The sequence below is a fragment of the Drosophila obscura genome, unplaced genomic scaffold (genome assembly GCF_018151105.1).
Source record: "Drosophila obscura isolate BZ-5 IFL unplaced genomic scaffold, ASM1815110v1 contig_208, whole genome shotgun sequence".
NCBI lineage: Eukaryota > Metazoa > Arthropoda > Insecta > Diptera > Drosophilidae > Drosophila > Drosophila obscura.
Genome location: NW_024542799.1, coordinates 668,876 through 687,082, shown reverse-complemented (window position 1 = coordinate 687,082; position 18,207 = coordinate 668,876). Strand labels below are relative to the sequence as shown.

Here is an 18,207-nt window from a genome sequence, read left to right as displayed (position 1 = left end):
TCTGGTGGGGGCCCCGCTTGTTGCTTGTTTATGCCGAAAATCATATACTCGCACACACCACCCACATATCGATTTTGTTTGATGTTTAGGCAGAGGACAGGCCACACGGCCACGCGGCCACACGGCAGCAAGGCAGAAGGGCAGGAGGGACAGGACGGCCAGGATAGACATGGCCTTTTGGCCCCAGGGCGCCCTCTTCAACCGAAGCAACAGAAACAAAGGCAGGCATATACACACACACTGCCAGACGACGCACACCTCATCATTATTTCCGTTTGTGGGCCATGCTACATTACTACGAAGCGTCGCGTATTTTAAATATTTAAAGAGCATAAATGCCGAAAATGTTGTGCGTTACGAGGTGTATACAGGGTGCAAAAGAGAGGGTAACTTGATTACTTCTCAAATGAACCGAAAATGTACTCTAAAGAGTACGTACGGTACGCATATTCCCTAGACAATTCTAATCAGAAATTACACATTGCGTTATCAAAATAAATTGTATCTCCGAGGCTTAAATACCTGCACTTATTAAATACCTGCACGCTAATACAATAAGTAGGTATATATTTGTCAGAGAGTCACTTACCCGGGCCAAAACTTTCATTTTCGTTTCATTATTTTTGGTATTCTTTCTTGTCTTGAGATTGAATGAATTATTAAAAGCTGCGCACCGATCGTCAAGGATTCGACTTTCCACATTGTTTTTGTAATCGTACATGTGATAGGGATGGGATCAAACTAGCGATGGGTATCGTCAAGTACATATCGTTCTAGATATCCAAGACATCAAATCGTTATTCTAAGCACCACGACGAATAGAATAAGATGAAGGAATTTATTTTAGGGAAAGCCAAAAAGCGAACATTTTTTTCATATGTCACAAAGCCATTCGGTGCATTATTCAACAAATATCGTTGTTTCCTTAAAATATGCAGTATCGATATGGTCATATCGATACACTCCCGCGCCAATTTGATCACACTGCAGCTGACCGCGAAACGGGCTCGAAAGGAAAATCATTTAAATTGTGATAATTACCAAAGTGCACCCACCCTGTCTTGTGGCCACTTTAAGGCACAGTTTCGCTACAGTTTTTTACGAGCTGCTTGTTTGATCATTCGCCCGCTTTGTGGCAAAACAATGGCGTTTGTTTGCCGACTGAGTGGCTGTTTCGCGATGATGTTTGACTCGCCTTTTGCGAAGGTTGTGCCGTGGCTCTCGGCTCTGATTGCTGGCTTTTGTGGAAGAGGCAGGTTATATGCGCGTTGCCAGCTAATTAGCTGACAGCGAGTTACCCGTGGGAGTTCATCAAGTCGACAGCGGCTGGCAAAAAACACGGCAAATTCGCAAAATTGCTCTTGAAAAAAAACAGCAACAACAGGGACAGGACCAGGACAACCTTGAACGCTCACTCCCACACGCGCAGCGCAGTCCTGGCTTTGTGCCTGTTCACTTGTATTTCCAACGGCAATTGCATTGTGCCAATCCCAATCCGCTTACGCCAGACTCCCACGACATCGCCCTATCCTGGTCCAGGGCAAACAATGCACTCAGGCATCAGCCCCCAACAGCAGCAGCTCTTGTTGCTCCAACAACACTTGTCCGTCGCTGGTAAGTGCTGTGCGGGCGTATGATAAAAGCTTGTGTCATATTTTCAATGTTTTTGCATTTGTTGTCCTCCTGCCATTCCTGCCAGCACTCATATCATCCGCACCTCCGTTTCTACGGATTTCTCGACTCACTTAATGCCAGCACTCGACGCTAACCCGTGCTTACTTATAAAGACCAGAGCACTTTCATTAGCTTACCACTGACGGACCTTCCCGCCAGCAAGGTCGGCAACGTTGCCACACTCCGCCCACAGCATAATTTCCTGGGGTAAAGCTACGCCAACCCGCACCAGAATGTGTACTAAAACACCAGTGGGTGGTTTCCCCTGCAACAAAAGCTCTCTCTCTCTCTCTCTGTCTGTGTCTCGTGGAGCAGCTTTCGTTTTTGGGGGGGTGGGCGCATCCGTTTGGCCTTGGCATAGGTATTGACGCACCGTCCAACTTGCGAAATGAACCCAAATATTTTGTAAATTAATTAGTTATTACACATGTGAGCGTGGTGGAACAAGTCAATTAAAACTTTTGACGTTGACATTGACATTGAAACGCGCAGGAGTAGAAATGCATCTGGCCATGGAGCTTATATTCAAAACTAATTAGAATCCTCTTTATTTGTGGTTTGTATTGTTATCTTTATACATTTGCTTTTAACAGATTTGTTTTTTGCATTTTTACACATTTATATTCGATGGTAAATATAAACAGAAAATAGCTCTGGGATAGATATAACTATGGTATAAGATTATTAAAGTTTCGGCGACACGGCCAGGCGCCAGAAGCAGCCGGGATACGACAGGCAACGAAGCCGTGTCTAGTCAGAAGGGGTAGGTTTGTGGTTTGTCTTTTTTCCTAAACGCTACGAGTATTTGTTGTTTCGGGTTTTGTTTTTTTTTTTTTGTTGTGTTATCGCTGTCCACATGAAGCATAATACTTGGACAGAGCTTCGTCTATGTGGGCCTGTGGGGATACCATTAATCTTCCATCATCTTATTCTCTAAACACATTGTATGCCTTCGCGTGGAACACCAACTAAAAGAGGGAACCGAATCGGACCTAGCTTAAGTATACTGTTTACTTCTTAATTCGTACTAAGGCATTCTATAGGTTTGTTGGGCTTGAAAGGACAACATCAACTGTTGTGTAATTTCGAATTTTTACAAGTCAAGTTATGTGAAATAAATAATAATAAACGAAGCGGCGGCAGCAGGTAGAAAATAATTGCCAACGATAACATTAACGTAACGTAAACGTAAAGCCAACTGAACAATATATCCCCCACTAAACTCTGGACTGGAGGTGGATGGTGATCGTGATGGTGATGGTGGCTGGGACTATTCCGCATCCAGCGAGAGGCAGGCCAGACCAGCCATTCCTGGATGATTCGGCTGCTGGGATGATCTTTGGCGCGGCTGCATGGGCGGTGCATGCTCGCGATATGTCTTCAGCTTCGTCTCCATCGCCTGCAAGACAACAGAAGTGGGCAGAGTGTTAGCCAAACGTATGACAATCAACAACAAGCAACTACAAGTATGTGGTAACAACAAAACAAAACGTGTCCGTTAGGTACAAAAATAGTTTGTATTTATTAACCAAAGCAATTAATAAATGCAAGCGGCGAGCACTTAACAATAGCCTTAAATTCGATGCGCAATGTCAGAGCGGTAGCTCTGCGTCCTGGGAGTTGCGCATGCGTTCGGCAAAGCGCTTAAAAATGTTTGTGCCTAGGTTCAGGCTGCTAGAGCTGCTGCTCGAACAGCCGCCATCGCTGACGGGCGTGGTCTGGGCGCTTGTCACAACGGAGCCGCTGCTGCCGCCAAAGGCGCGACGAAACAGGCTCGAGTCGCTGGCCGATGGCGGCGGCGGCGACTGGTGCGTGGACGGGCGCTCACAAATGCAGCGAAACTTTTCGCATTCAGGACATAACAAGGCTTTATCCCACTAAAAACATATGGAAAAACATTTAAACTAGGCGGGGAAAGAGTGCAGAGGATGCAGATGAAATAATAGAACAGAACATGGAGAAGACTCTAAGGGCATGGCTATAATAGTGTGATGTGTGTGACAGTGGTTGATAGCAGTTATTGGTTGTTGGTTTTGGAGGGACTTACGTTTAGTTTTCTTAACATGTCGGCCACAATGTTGAGCGCCGTTGTGCGGGAGCTGGCATTCATGGAATTGCCATTGATAAGGTTCTCGGGATCTGCAAGAGGAAGCACACATACACAGCAGGTTAGTTAAGAGTTGTATAGGGTAAGAGTAACACAGCGGTTAGTTGGTCAACTACGAGCTACAGACGCACACAAAACGCACAATTTGCCTACAAGAAATGTCGCAAACTTTCGTTACATTCGATTCGAGTCTTAATTTTAATTATTAACTATACAATTACAAATGAAAAAAAAGGAACTTAAACAAAATGTGTTTTTGTGCACGACTGGTAAAAAAAATTATGAAAAGTTATATGAAACAATAAATTACAATTAAATGGAACATAAAACGATAATCACAATTAAATGCAATATGAAATGCGAAACTATTTGATAAGCTTGGAATGGTGACTCGATTTGGATAGCTTGAAGACGCGTTTTGTTCGCTTTAACGAATGGAGGATCTTACTTTTAAGCGAATGTTGTTGATTATATTCGTTTTTATTATTAACTAAACTGCCGTTGAGAGCACTGACGCTGACGCTGGTGACTTTTGTGGCAACGGTGTTGTCGACGTATGGATGCGTCACATCGCCGTTGACCAAAATGCCATTAGGTAAAGAGGCGGATGAGTTCATGGTGCTGTTGGCAGCGATGGTGCCTACTGCTGTGGGGTTGCTGGTGCCATTCGCTGGCGTGTAGCGCGTCTTCACATTGAGCTCTTGTTTGAGATCTGTAACAGATGGTAATGTAGTCTAGAGCCTGTAGTCTGGCTGGGCTATGCCCCTATGCTCCTCTTACCTCTCGTCTCATCCATTAGCCGTTGCAGCTTCTCCTGCAGTACACCCTTTTCGTCCACCTCCAGCTCGAGGAGAGCATTCTTTTCGTATGCTTGATCCAACATCTTCTCAAAATTCTCTATGCTCTCGTTGAGTATGCGGTGGGCACGCTCCAGGTCGTCGTTCTTCTGCTCCAGTTGCCGCAGGTATACCTTCATGGAGTCGCGCTCCTTTCTCACTGTATCCAACTGCTTCTCCATATTGGACATATCAATGCAGTGTGAGTCCAGCTTGAGCTGCGTGAAGATATTATTAAAGGTGGCTGCAGTGTTTCAGTATAGTTTGTGTTATACTCACCTTAAGGGAATCGTTTTCTTTCTCAAACATATTAAGCCTGGCTCTGAGATCTTTGATAATACTCTGTTTTTGCTCCAGAGTGGCGTCCATTTCTATTTCCATTTCGCGTGACTGTTCGACAAACTCATCGTACTCCTGTTTCACGTCTGTCCATCTGCAATCGGCGAACATTGAATTGATTAAAGGGGCTCTTACCGTGGACCAATTATGTGTGTACATACTCTTTGTGGTATTGCTTGGAACGCTCTTTCCAATATCTGCACTCATCCTCGACGCTGTTGAACATTGGTGGGGCGTCCATATCTCCCGATTTGTCTGCGGATTCTATGGTGTGTACTTGTCGGTGGCCAAACACGGCTTGCAAATTCGTTCGTTCGAATAGTTTTTACTTAAAATTTCTAATGAATACTAGAGCTATGGTTGGTCTAAGAGGTGAACATCTTTTGCAGCTGAATCCTTTTTAATTTCTCTGATTAAAAATGCCAGAACACAGTTGTTGAATTTGAAGTCGGATGAAATGATCTGTAGGCAATGGGGAAAAATGTGAAAAATCAATTAGGAACAGGTGTTCTCGACGTTTTCGCTACCGCTGTGGCTCCGGCCATGACTGGTGCTGTGCTGTTTTAGTTGTTGGCTGGTGCCCTAAATGGCAGGCAGACAATTCTATGCCCTCCACAAAACAAACATTTTGTGCGTCGCGTCGCTGCTGTGTCTGTTGACGTCGGCGCCTAGCAGTAGCAGTAGCAGCAGCAGCAGCAGCCGTGTGTACAACAGCAACAACAATAGCAACAGCATCAAGCAAAGCTACGACGAAGTTTCCAATACAACAACGCGCAGTGTGAAAATGAAATCATCACAGATTTTGCGAGGCGATCTATCCGTTGTTCGGACAGCTTTTCATGATATCTTATATCCTATGCCAGCGGACGAGTTTTACTTACACTTTGCATTTAATTTTCCTACGTTTAATTTGTTTTATTTACATAAAATCGTGTAAATAGTTATGCTCGTAAAAATTTACCACTACTCCAAAATGAACCAACCAACCCTGGTTTTTGAAGCAGTGCTGTGCAACGAGCGTCACTCATGGATTGCCAGCCCTGTGCGCACAGTTGACATTCAAATATTATTCTATGTATATTTTCTTCGTTGGACGTTTTTTACGTTTGTGTTGCTTTTTGATAAAGTCCAGATCAGTTTTTGCCAGTGACCGACCAACAAATGCGATGGGTTTATTCGGCGGCTCTTCGTTGCTCGTATCGGTGGATATGTGCAAGTCGGACTCCGAGCTGTCGTCAATGATGTGAGCGGAACTTAATGTTACATCCCGGGCAGAGCTTGAATATCCCGATATAGAAGCAGACTGATCGCCCACAACACGCATGGGAAGAGATTGATAGTGGTAGGAAAAGCTGCGAACGGATCTACGACGTAGTTTCCCGTACCTACTATTTTCGATGTCACCGGAACTGCTGCTGGTCTCATCGCTATTGCTGTTCACTGTTTCATTGAGTTGTTTTGTGTCTTTGGGCTGGTTACATTCCGATCTATTAATATTTTCGTCCATTTTAGTAATCAACGTTCCACAGCCAGAGTGGTTTTGGTTCCAATTTGAGTTCATGAACCGCTGAACTAGTTTTTTAGTTAGTGCTTTTGCCTTCCATACAGCTATGCTTTCCAGGCATTATGCATTATGTACTATTAGTATCTCCTTTTTGTTGAGCAATTGAGTTAATTAATTTAATAAATGCGCAATTCTTCCGAACGTTGTGTGTGCACCAGGGTTACAGAAAATAAATCAATTGTTGCAGCTCTGCAGCGTAAGTGTTGCCAGATCATAAACGGAGAGTGGCCAGATCGAGTTGACAGCAGTGCATTTTCAACAAAATAAGGTAAAATATAGCAGAGAAGAGCAGGAATATGGCCAACAAATATTAAACAATTAGACAAATTAAAAGACTTTCGACTGCAACAAATGTAACCGCTGCACCCGACCTGTGTGGACAGTGCTATAAAGGTGGCAAACAATTGATTATTGCGGCGCATGCCGAAGAGGGAGGATATTCAACAGAAACGAGTGTAAAAACCGAGGAAAACGAAAAACAAGTGACTGCAATCAAACAAAGAACAAATTGAGCGCTGCGCTTTTGGGGCTGGGATACATTTAGGGGACGCCGCCGTGGAGCATACATATGCTCAATAAGTGATACTTTAATAAGCCGTGTTCTCTTGTTTTTTTTCCAGTTGTGGCGTTGCGTTGCAGAAAAAAGAGGCCGCAAAGCAACAACAAATACAACAGCGAGAACGGCAATTTGTGTCCAGCAGTAACGGGAGTTGTTCTTGTCACACGAAGAAAAAGTGCACCTTCAGGCATCTCGATAATCCAGCATGGCCGACCCCGAAAGGCAGAGCTTGATCAACAAGGATGAGGCGATCATGTACACCTCGTCCGCTGCCGGCGACGAGGGTGCCGAGAATCCAGGCAGCAGCACAGCCGCAGTCCCCAGCGAGGATGGTGCGTACAACTAACTGATTATTGACCCTGGGCAAAGCCGGGAAGTACATTCAACTTGGTTTAAAATCCCCCCCACATCCCGCATGTATTGTATAGATGCCCTATGCGGGTCTATTAGTGTGCGGGCAGTGTCTGTGTAGGTGCCCGGTGTCGCTGTGCTCTCCGCTTTGCATTTGAAACCCAACAAGTGTGCGCTCTACTTATCCGCAACTTTGATTTGAAGTTGTCGCCGAAGCCTACCTCCTAGTCTTGCATTTCATAGATTTTTACACTTCCCCTCCCAACTGAGTCATGGCCCTAGCCACACTGTGTCTATAAACGTAGACGTGGGCGTGGGCGTGGGCATTGGTAACGTGGTAGCGCAGGGTATTTGTTAGTAACACGACGCCAAATTGCAGCCATTACTTTTGTTATTGTTTATGCTTGCCGTATCAGCAGAAAGAAGCGTTTCTCTACAGCTGTTTAATCAGCATCGATTCGCGGGCAGCAACGTCGGGGGGGCGCAATCCAGGCAAAAGCCAAATTTATGACTCATCCTCACTTGCGCTGCGTTATCGCTGGGCACCGCATGAAAGAAGAGACACAGGCCCTGCAGCGGTTTCATTGTTTGCGAAGGAACCTGATCATTCTCTCATTGAGCTGCTCATTTATATATCATACAAGTCTCGACTCTCTTACTCTCTACTCTTTAAAGAGTTAAATTACGACTTGCTAGACATGGCTGCTAGCCATTGGACAGGCCGGTGCAAAAGAGTATTCATGTTTTGACACTGATTTGCTTATTTTCTCGTTAGTTAGAACTTGTTTGTGCCGCCCAATGGCTCATCCAAGAGCTCACAACTGCAGTCTAGGATGGGCTAATGATTGCGGACAGGAGCTTTGCATTCATAGCGCCAAAACATTGACCCATTTGTCTCTTCTTCAACCCACACACTATCAGAAGACCAGTTCTCTCTCACTCTTGCTCTGAGGCTGCCCCCGGGACTGCAGCTGACTGCAATGAAAGCAGAAAGTGCAGCAGTTTAACCTACAGGCCTCTGCTGGCGAGATGTATTTATTTTACACGAAAGGTCTAGGCACTGTACGAGAGTATTTATAAATGTTAATTTGCTGATCTCTTTGGTTTCATTCGAATCGCAGGCAATGGAGCACCGACGGCAGTGCCTTGTATTGGACCCGATGAGCTGCCACCGCCCTATCAGCAGAGTAGCAACACTGGGGGGGTGCCAATGGTCACCTGTCGGGTGTGTCAGCACATGATTGACATCACCACGAAGAGGGAGCAGCATGTGGTCAAGTGCACCCATTGCAATGAGGCAACTGTAAGTAACCAATAATTAATTAATGGATTGCTTAAGGTAATAATCGCTTACCCTATCGATGACAGCCCATCAGGAACGCTCCGCCGGGCAAGAAGTACGTACGCTGCCCGTGCAATTGCCTGTTAATCTGCAAGAGCTCTTCGCAGCGCATCGCTTGTCCACGACCCAATTGCAAGCGAATCATTAACTTGGCCCCAAGTCCCGTCACCCCACCCGTGCCAACCATGCCGGGCATGTGTCGTGTCATCTGTGGCCACTGTTCGGACACATTTTTGGTAAGCTGACAGCAGTCACAAATCTCACAAATCGGAGAGTAATGTCTATAATTTGTTCACCTGTTGCAGTTCAACACCTATCACAATGCCCTGGCCCGCTGTCCACATTGCAGAAAGGTATCCTCGGTGGGTTCGCGCTTCGCCAACAGCCGCGGCGTTATGTTTGCCATTGTGGCGTTGCTGTTCCTTGTGGCTGGCATTGCCGTGACCATCGGCACAATCTCGTATGCATCGGTAAGTGAATAGTAACTAGAATTCTATGTAGACGATTCTTGACTTAAACTTAAACCTCTGTTTCCTGACAGGGTCACGGCGGCATGTATATTCTCTATGTGGCATTGTTTGTAATCGCGGCGAGCATGTTGGCCCGATCCGCGTACTATTTCCGCCTTAAAGTGAGCGCCATTGATGGGCCCATGTAAGAATCGCGTTGCGGTGCAAGAACAAAAGTGCATTGTTTTATTTTTATATATGTATATACATATATATATATATATTATGCATATATATCATTCCTTTTGATATTAAATGTAACCCGCAATCTAAACAAAAACAAAGCCAATAGCAGACGAAACAATGAACATTTCACCAGAACCAGCAACAGCAGCAGGAGCAGTCCACTTTCCCCGCCCCAAAGGGATTCTAAATGTTGAACAAATTTAATAAGAAAAGCTAGCTAAATTATTCGAGAGGAAGCCAGCCAGCCCCCCCATATAAAGTGATTTCTAACAGCATATTTAGGACAGTAAGACCCGCAACTAACTACAACACACTAATGAATATATAGTAAAGGCGAAATATTTCCAAAGTATAAGTATCAAGTGCTAAAATGGGAAACCCAGAGGAGAACTATAGGCAGTCATTAGTTCGTAGATCATTGGAGAACATACACAAAATCTTTTTAAATCGTAAAGCTCAATTTTTAAAGTTCTCGCTACTCAGTTTTAAAAGTTCTTTGCTACTTCTCATTCGTTTTCATTGGTGTACAGTTGTGTTCTCATTCAATGTACATTTCGTTTCTTGTTTTGTGCCTGTCCCCAGAAATTATTTTGTTTCGGTATTTATTCTCTATAACTCGTAAAAAACATGAAGCGCTTTGATCTATTTGTTGCCTCTTCTGCTAAGAATTTATCCAAATGCACTTTTTCTCAGTTTAATGATAAATCAGAAGCAAAGAGTTCTCTTTGTTTTGTTTGTGTTTAGGCATTAAAGATACTGCTAATGAAGGTACATACATCCAAACACCCACACGCCCACATTTATATACATACATAATTATAATTATAATAAACGAAACATAAATCTTCTTGGAAAAAAATACAAAACACAAAGAACAAGCAACGCAACGTGCAGCAACAACAATTTAGAAAGCTAAATGCTAAACTGCGAAATTATAAATATATATATTATATACGATTATATGATAAAAAAAGGAACGGTTTACTTTTGAAAAAAAAACAATATATATATATAAAAATTCAAATATATATATATACAACATTTATATTTAGTACATTATTAATTAGCGTACATACACTGTAAATAAAATGAAATAAAACACACAAAAAGCATAGATCGAAATTGGAATTCGGAAGGGGAAAAAGCAACCATAGGAAAGGGTTGTCAAAAAGAGAGAGAGATGTAGATTATCACATTTCAATCTGTGACGACGACCATAAAAGAAGCCAAAATAATGTTTAAACGCCACGCACGATTAAATGTAATCCAAGGATCAGATGGAGCAGGAATACCTCCCCTGCTATCGTGCTTCACAGTGGGATCTACTGTCCGCTGCAAGATTTGCTTCGACGAGGAAGTATTGGGCGAGGTAAGTAGCTACGCAACTAATTTATTAATTAGCTTATCAATCGGACCTTTTAGGTGGTGGCCTTCGACGCGGGTACCAAATTGCTAATGCTAAAAGTACCCACCAAGAAACGCGGCTCCGGTGGCAGAATGCTTTGTGACATGAACATCGTAAACCTAAACTTCTGCATAGATTTGGAGATCGTCAAGGAGGTGGTGCTGTCGAAAAATATGCAAACACCGGCGGCCCTCAGCCTGCAGAAGGTAAGTGGAACAACGTTGTCTCTTTGACATTCCTAACACAAGTATCCCCATCCTCTTGCAGCTGCAGAAGCGTCTGAATGACGTCACAGTGCAGAGGGCCAAGTATCTTAAGTGCTTCCATCCGAAAGTCTTGCCCATAGGCCAGGCGCTGTATCGCCAAATTGCCAATCATTTGGGTGACCATCAGGTGTCCTGGCTCGAACAGGATAAGATAGTCTCCATCTTTGTGCTGCAGCAGGTGATCATTGAGCCACCCTATGGGGTTGCCAATGTCAGAAGCCAGCAGGAGGCGCCGAAACTTGTGCTCTATGTCCAGCGGATTGTGCAGCAGTTCCTAAACAATCAAAATTAAAACAAATCCCCATAGCAACAGGCATACACATACTCATGCTCTAGCTGGCACTCAGCATTGTTTATCAACAAAACAAAAAACAATTCGTAAATGAGAATCTAGTACACCCACATGAACTTTTCATTATCTGCCTTAAGGAAAACAAAATCTCTCATAAATATACTTGTACTTTGAATTCGTTTGTTCTCCCAAATTGACCATGGCTGATGACGATGATAAACCCAAGAAGCATACCCTGGACACGCTATTTATAGTGTACTGCAACTACAAGGTGTGCTATGCCCCAATCATACACATATATTTTGGTATCTCTGAGTCTATCTGATTCGTTTGCCTGCGGCAGGTTATTCCAACGGAGCTGGAGAACGAGGAGTTTGATTGCATTCTCCTCTCGCAAATCGATGCCTGGCTGGAGCAGGCCAAGCTAATGCCTAACCCCATAACACGAACCCAAACTGGTCTCATCTACATGCGCTACAAGTACGTATCCTTCCACTCAATAGTGGCATCCATCTTATGGCGGTGTTGGTCTCCCCTAGGAAGTGGCGCTTGGAATACGAGGACTTTCTTGAGCTGCTCACGCACTTGGCGACCGATAACAGTCTGGTCTTTGACGAATTTAAGCAGATCCTAATCGACGCTGGTCCACCGAGCGGTGCCACCGATATCGTCATGGTCAAGTAGTTGTACTCGCAAATCTGCAGTTTATTTTATATAAAAAAAACATCAGCATACAACAATATCATTTACAGACAATAACAATTCGATTATAAACAATATTTTTGGGAATTATATTCGTTAGTTTGTTTGCAAGTTACGCAAAGAGCATAGACAGCCTCTTTCCAAATTACGAGTAGTTTAGAAATATTACACATAGAAACAAAAGTATATATATAAATTTTTTTAATAGTTTTTTTGACATATTTAAATGTTTTTAAATTTTAAATTTCGATACTGGGGAGGGGGTTAGCTTACTCTCTTAAAGATTACATTGATTCGATGAGTGATTCAGTTGCTTCGCTCCATTCCTAACTGCCAGTAACAGTTCCAGCAGTAACAAAAAGGTAGCTCTGTTCGTTTCAGTTTATCACCTGAACAAATACAGCGGCTGTCGGTGCAGAGATTACGATGATATTCAAAAAATATATGCATATGGATTCTACATATATGTACAGTATATATATATGCAGTAAAAATTGACTTAATTTTAGTTTATATGTGATGACTGTACGAGTATCTCGTAGCATATGTAATGGTTTAGTAATGCACATTTCAGTTTCAGTTTGTACTGGCTAATTTCCGGCTCTTAATGAGGTGCATGAAATGCTTAGAAGAACTTTTGATTTTTGCTCTCTTAGTCATCCCTCCAGCAGCGGCCATAAAAATGCTCTATAAAGCATCTAGTATATATAGCTTTTAGTATATGAACGACTGACTGTCTGTGGCGTATACAAAGCACCATTTGGGTTTTTGTGGCGTTTATCGTGTATCGCCACCTCGAGCTGTGTTCCAAGGTCACTTCAATTACCGCACATTATTTCCGGTTTTGGTCGTTTGATAAGATTCATTTGTTAGCATAGCGGATGACTGTATCTCAATCTGCAGGCTGTACAAGTAGCGCGTCATGGTTCTGTATGTTCTCCAGATCATGTGTAGAATGTGGATTAAGTAAATGTGGCACTTAGGATTAGATTAGTATCAATTGAAAGCGATTGTAAATTGCAACGATTGTGGCCCTGCCTGCCACCTTCCGTCTATGAGTATATGGTGCGCTCCAGCCAATCGTCCAGGTTGAAGAAGGCCGTATCCGAGTTGTCTGTGTCCCGTTCGCGGAACATCTCGATGAAGGTCCTCACTTTGATGGCACACATCAGGAAGTCATCGAACGGTATCTGTCCCTCGCGGCTGCCGTATCGATGCGCCAAGGCATTGAGTAGCCGATTATTCAGATGATAGCCAGCCGAATTGAGAGCTCCGCGCAAATGGAAGCCATCGATGCTGCCAGTGCGCCGGGTGTCGTACAGCTTGAAGACGGCCCGCCACTTGGCAATGTCCGTCAGCAGAGCCTCGAACTCATCGAAGCCCAGGCGGCCAGAGCGATCCTTGTCCAGCATGGCCACCATTGAACGCACGGCATCCTTGGAGAAGCCATCGGTGCCCACCATAACGTCGCGCATCGAGTGGTCCAGAATGCGCTTCAGCTCCTGCCAGTCCACCTCCTCGTCGCTGCCGGCCACGCTGTCGAAGAGGCGTCGCAGGGCGATGCGCTGTGGATCATCCTCTTCCTTGGGCGTGGGCGGCGGCAAGGCGGGAGCAATGCGATCGTCAGTCTCTCCAAAGCCAACCTCATCGTCGTTCTCCTCCATGTTGTTCAATGTCTCCGAGAAGACGCGAATGATAAACTCTCCCTCCTCGTTGGGGTCAAAGGTCGAGGGCACGATCAGATAGTGTCCAGGCGGCAGCTTAAAGCGGGCGCACACCTCTCGCGTGTTGATGAAATGCGGCGAACGGGCCACCGAGGCGCGATACTTGAAGAAGTTGAGGCCCTGCGGCTTCACCTGTAGGTCGCGGTCCGTGAGATGGTAGATGGCAAAGCCAATAGTGAGGCAGTCGATGCCCACGTTGCGCTTGCTGCGACGATTCTTCTGCATTAGGGCCACAATGACGGTGCACTTGCCGTCGTCATCCTCGTCGTCGGGATCCTCCAGCGAAATGACGTACTGCGGATTGTGCCAGAAGGTCTCCAAGAAGTTACGGCATCCACCCGCTGTCACTCCCGAGGTCCATTCGCCCTCGAACATCGACATCTCCCACTTGCGGCGCGAGCTGTTCTGCTGATCCTCCGTCAGTGAGTCCGGGTTCAAGTTGCAGATCTCCACGCGATCAAAGTGATTCAGGAAGTCCTGGAAGGACATCCAGAACTCACCGTCGCGATCGAAGTTCAGGCCAATCTCCTCCTTTGCATGCTCGGGAATGAAACGCCACTCGGCAGAACTGTCACTCCACGGGCCGCTCCACTCAGCGTCGTTGCCCCAGGGATTCCTCATGCGGATCATTGGCATCTTGCCCTGGCGATTCGGCGTCGATATATCCATGAGGCACACCTTGGTGATGGAGTACGCGTGTCCACGAATCAGGCCCTCGCGTGTCTCGGCCTCCAGCACATGCGGATCCGGCTCCAGAGAGCAGCCCATCATCGAGCCACGTTCGGCAGCCTTCATCATGATGCTGAATAGATTTGGTGGAGCCTCCTTGATGTCATACCACTCGGTTACACCGCCGGTGAAGTCCTCCATTGCCTCGCAGGTGGTGCCGCCTATAAACAGATAGATTGGATAGAAATAAATCCTTACAGCAGGGAGTGCTATGACTAGACGTTACCCTTGAGGGCCTCGTAGGAGCCATGTAGCTTGGCATAGGCCTTCTCCAGCAGGGCGCTCCAGAACTCGTTCCTCTCCGTGGAGTGCATGTAGATAAGCTCGCCGTTATAGGTGGGCAGGCGATCATCGATGACCACCTCCACCCATTTGCCGTACTGCCAGAACTTGAAGTGGAATATGCCGGCATAGTTCTCCTGGAAGTCCTGGTCCGGTGGGATGACGCGGAAGAACAACGTCGAGTCCTGGGTGAGATTCGCCGCAGCGGCCAAGAGCCAACAATCCCCTAGCTCGCCCTGCTGGACATCGAAGCGTGAGTAGCCCTCCACAAAGAACTGGGGATCGTCCACAATCTCGTTAGGGCGACGCCATTCAATGTATCGATCAGGGCGCTTGGAGAACATCAAGGAGGCATTGTTGGCCGGAAAGTCGGGATCCTCAAACATCGTACCGTTGTCCACACAAGAGTCGCGGAGCGAGGCAAAATCATCGCCTCGGATGCTCGTCTGGCGGTTACTGGTGGCCTTGCGGCCCATCCAGAACATGTTCTGATTCTCCGGCACCTTGACGCTGGTGAAGCTCAGCTCGGCGATTCCCACAGACGGCTCCTCCGCTTGTGTGGGCGCACTGGCTGGTGGCGGCGCCGTCGGATATGGCAGAGACGGAAAGCCACCAGTCTGCTGCGGAGCTGGACTCGTTGGCAAGGGGGCGTACGGCATTGGCATGCTGGGAAATGCAGACATCGCACTCGGATACGGGGCCAGTGGAGCGGATGGATACGGAAGTCCAGGCTGTGGCATGCTCGGATACGGCATCGATGACGGGTATGGGGCCAGGGGCGCAGATGGATACGGCAACGATGAAGAGGCAGACGGCAAACTTGGATATAAACCGGCGCCTGGGTATGGCGCCGCACTTGCGTACGGATACGGGGCCGACGGACCAGGCGTTGGCTGGCTCATCCCCACGCCCTGGTATGATGCATTCTGTGCGTAACTTGCCTTGTGCTGCTTTACCACATATGGCATTCCACCCACGGACTCGGCTGAGGGGTATGGCAGCGAAGGGTAGAGACCTGCCTTCGGCTTCGTACTCTCCGTGTTTCCACCACTGACTTCATTCTTGCTGTAGCCCAAGGCCGCCAAATTGACAAGGCCAATGCCACTAGCATGATAATTCTTCGGATAATTATCAATGCCGTACATCTTCACTGTGTTCAGTTCTGGTTTTTCTTAATTATATTATTTTATGCGTAGCACTCCTAGAAAACTACAAATGTCCCCAGATGTTTAACTACTCGTCGTCGAACTAAAACTGCTGACTCGTTTGGGGAAAATACTTTTTAAACGGGGGGATATATCCAAATTTAACTTTCTCGGTAAATGATTCATAATCTTTAACCCTTGTGTGAACATATTTTTTTGACCGCGCAAATGCTTTTCTGAGCGTTATTCACCTATGGGTAAAGAAAAGTTTTATTGCACCATTAAGCGCAGTAAAAAATAGCTTATCATGCCTTCTCATTTTCTAAATGGTCTTTTTTTTGTTAAATATTTTTAAAACAATCCATTTACAATTCGTAGACGGACTTAATTAAATACTTGAAACAATATAAAGGTTAAGCTGCTAAGTTCGTTTTTGTCCTCGGTATATTTACGGTATATATTGAAAATGAGAACCAGTGCTGCCGATTCCGCTTTTTTTCCCGTCAAATCTGGCTTTTTTTTATGAACAACTGCGGGAATAGTTTGGCAATTGCGGGAAGCGGGACTTCTGGATTTTTTTAGAATATTATTTGGCTTTTTCCGCTTTTTTTTTATTGTTGCTATACTTGAATCAAAAAGTATTTGATATTTCATATTTTCATATTTTTGTATCGATATTTGCAACTCCACCACTAGTTCTAAGAATATTATCATCTCTATACAATTCTACCATCCCTATGTGCGCGAAAGTGAATGTTAACGTATAACAATTTGTGAAATGCCTAAAGAATATAAGCAGAAGTGCCGCGATGCTTGGCTTAAAAGCGATGAATTTAAAGCTTGGGCAAGAAAGGACGATACTGATGAGCATAGGGTGTACTGCAGCTATTGCAAAATCACAATAATAGCCAAACTTAGTGATCTGCGGGCTCATGCGAAAACGAAGAAGCACACGAGTTCGACGACCGGCTTCACACAACAAAACAAAATAGATTTTGGAACTTTGCCTGTTAAAACTGTCAAAACAGGAAGCAGCGTTGTGTCTTTTTATTGCTCAACATGCATCCATGGCACAAGTTGATCATTTGAGCAACTTGTGCAACAAACATTTTGAAGTTGGAGCTGCAGGACGAGTTAAGCTGCATCGAACGAAATGCACCAGCATCATTAAGAATTTTCTGGCGCGTCATTTTTTCGAAGACTTGTGCAGCGATATTGGGGACTCCAAATTCAGTCTCTTACTCGACGAATCAACAGATATCAGCGTCACAAAACTACGAAGACTGGCAAAATGCTGTTTCGATTATGATGTGCCCAAAAATTATCTTCGCTTGATTGGTACGACCAAGTCGTACGATTGCGAGCCTGAAGACAATTACGCTGAGTTAGACGAATTAATGGCGGTCTTATAGCCTTTTCACACTGGGGACCATCCACCATCCACCATCCATTTCTGGGATGGTCCGTAAGGTTTTGCCGTTCCGAAAATTTCCCAGTTATTCCACCATCCATCTGGGATGTTCCTAATTCTCACGTTTCAGTGCGGTATTTTTTCGATAATTGTCAAATGCAACCATATTTCACAACAAAAAATCGGAGATCACTACGAAAATGTAAACAATGACAGACAGGCAAATATAAAAATAAAACAAAATAACCCCATCCGATCTCACAAAGCACGCAAAAAATATCAAATATCAGCTGCAGGTGATTTTATTTCGATGTGACATCCATCTAACATAAAAATTAAGTGATAAAATTAATTTACATATATGTATATACATATATTATGGATGATTTTATTGCATTATTACCAATTGCACCAGGCACTGAGGAAACCCAATTTCTTCAAATGCTTGGACACACTCGTCAATTTTCTCTGAAGTGAGATAGTTTTTGGACATGTATTCCTCTGAGAATTCGTTGATGAATGCTCTGCAAAACTCATGCAGGATATTGCAGACGCTGTTGGCTGACACTCCGAAAAACACTCTTCTCAGAAGAAGATCCCAAAGTATATAAAGATATGGCGATACGCTTCTCCAGAGGAATTGCAGCTCGGCAGTTTGTGTCCTTCTTCCGTAGCACTTCCAAGCGAGTAACCAACAGAGAAAAGCAGGATCTCTCCATCCTAAAACTTTCCTTAAAAAACGCCTCGTTGTTTTCGGGTACATCCTTCTCCCAAAATGTACCGA

At 45.0% G+C, this 18,207-nt stretch overlaps 6 protein-coding genes across 9 annotated transcripts; 3 read left to right on the top strand and 3 right to left on the bottom strand.

The window, feature by feature from the left end:
• Positions 1-2,198: 2,198 nt before the first annotated feature.
• LOC111070938 (nuclear distribution protein nudE homolog) lies at positions 2,199-5,207 on the bottom strand. 2 transcript variants are annotated; one of them, XM_022361994.2, is made up of 6 exons: positions 5,118-5,207; positions 4,897-5,050; positions 4,562-4,835; positions 4,230-4,493; positions 3,722-3,813; positions 2,199-3,073 (listed from the first exon to the last, which is right to left on the bottom strand). In XM_022361994.2, exons 1-6 carry the CDS (start codon positions 5,195-5,197, stop codon positions 2,945-2,947), a joined length of 993 nt encoding a protein of 330 aa, XP_022217686.1. In that variant the 5' UTR covers positions 5,198-5,207; the 3' UTR covers positions 2,199-2,944. The 2 variants fall into 2 exon arrangements, with proteins under 2 accessions (XP_022217686.1, XP_022217685.1); XM_022361993.2 differs by lacking the exon at positions 2,199-3,073 and adding an exon at positions 3,207-3,551.
• Positions 5,208-5,243: 36 nt separating this feature from the next.
• LOC121404510 lies at positions 5,244-6,684 on the bottom strand. Its single transcript, XM_041594158.1, has 2 exons — positions 5,838-6,684; positions 5,244-5,418 (listed from the first exon to the last, which is right to left on the bottom strand). Exon 1 carries the CDS (start codon positions 6,515-6,517, stop codon positions 6,023-6,025), a length of 495 nt encoding a protein of 164 aa, XP_041450092.1. The 5' UTR covers positions 6,518-6,684; the 3' UTR covers positions 5,244-5,418; positions 5,838-6,022.
• Positions 6,685-6,689: 5 nt separating this feature from the next.
• Positions 6,690-10,497, top strand: LOC111070939 (type 1 phosphatidylinositol 4,5-bisphosphate 4-phosphatase). Of its 3 annotated transcripts, none has more exons than XM_022361996.2 (6): positions 6,690-6,788; positions 7,141-7,411; positions 8,552-8,733; positions 8,799-9,008; positions 9,078-9,242; positions 9,314-10,497. In XM_022361996.2, exons 2-6 carry the CDS (start codon positions 7,285-7,287, stop codon positions 9,428-9,430), a joined length of 801 nt encoding a protein of 266 aa, XP_022217688.1. In that variant the 5' UTR covers positions 6,690-6,788; positions 7,141-7,284; the 3' UTR covers positions 9,431-10,497. The 3 variants fall into 3 exon arrangements, with proteins under 3 accessions (XP_022217688.1, XP_022217687.1, XP_022217689.1); XM_022361995.2 differs by lacking the exon at positions 6,690-6,788 and adding an exon at positions 6,795-6,913; XM_022361997.2 differs by lacking the exon at positions 6,690-6,788 and adding an exon at positions 6,951-6,975.
• Positions 10,498-10,650: 153 nt separating this feature from the next.
• On the top strand, positions 10,651-11,440 carry LOC111070940 (protein Hezron). Its single transcript, XM_022361998.2, has 3 exons — positions 10,651-10,836; positions 10,890-11,078; positions 11,140-11,440. Exons 1-3 carry the CDS (start codon positions 10,702-10,704, stop codon positions 11,428-11,430), a joined length of 615 nt encoding a protein of 204 aa, XP_022217690.1. The 5' UTR covers positions 10,651-10,701; the 3' UTR covers positions 11,431-11,440.
• Positions 11,441-11,499: 59 nt separating this feature from the next.
• Positions 11,500-14,797, top strand: LOC121403749. Its single transcript, XM_022361999.2, has 3 exons — positions 11,500-11,701; positions 11,774-11,910; positions 11,970-14,797. The coding sequence occupies exons 1-3, from the start codon at positions 11,630-11,632 to the stop codon at positions 12,112-12,114; spliced, it is 354 nt and encodes a 117-aa protein (XP_022217691.1). The 5' UTR covers positions 11,500-11,629; the 3' UTR covers positions 12,115-14,797.
• Positions 12,118-16,369, bottom strand: LOC111070937 (calpain-B). The gene is made up of 2 exons (XM_022361992.2): positions 14,812-16,369; positions 12,118-14,746 (listed from the first exon to the last, which is right to left on the bottom strand). Exons 1-2 carry the CDS (start codon positions 16,010-16,012, stop codon positions 13,185-13,187), a joined length of 2,763 nt encoding a protein of 920 aa, XP_022217684.2. The 5' UTR covers positions 16,013-16,369; the 3' UTR covers positions 12,118-13,184.
• Between the last annotated feature and the right edge of the window lie 1,838 nt (positions 16,370-18,207).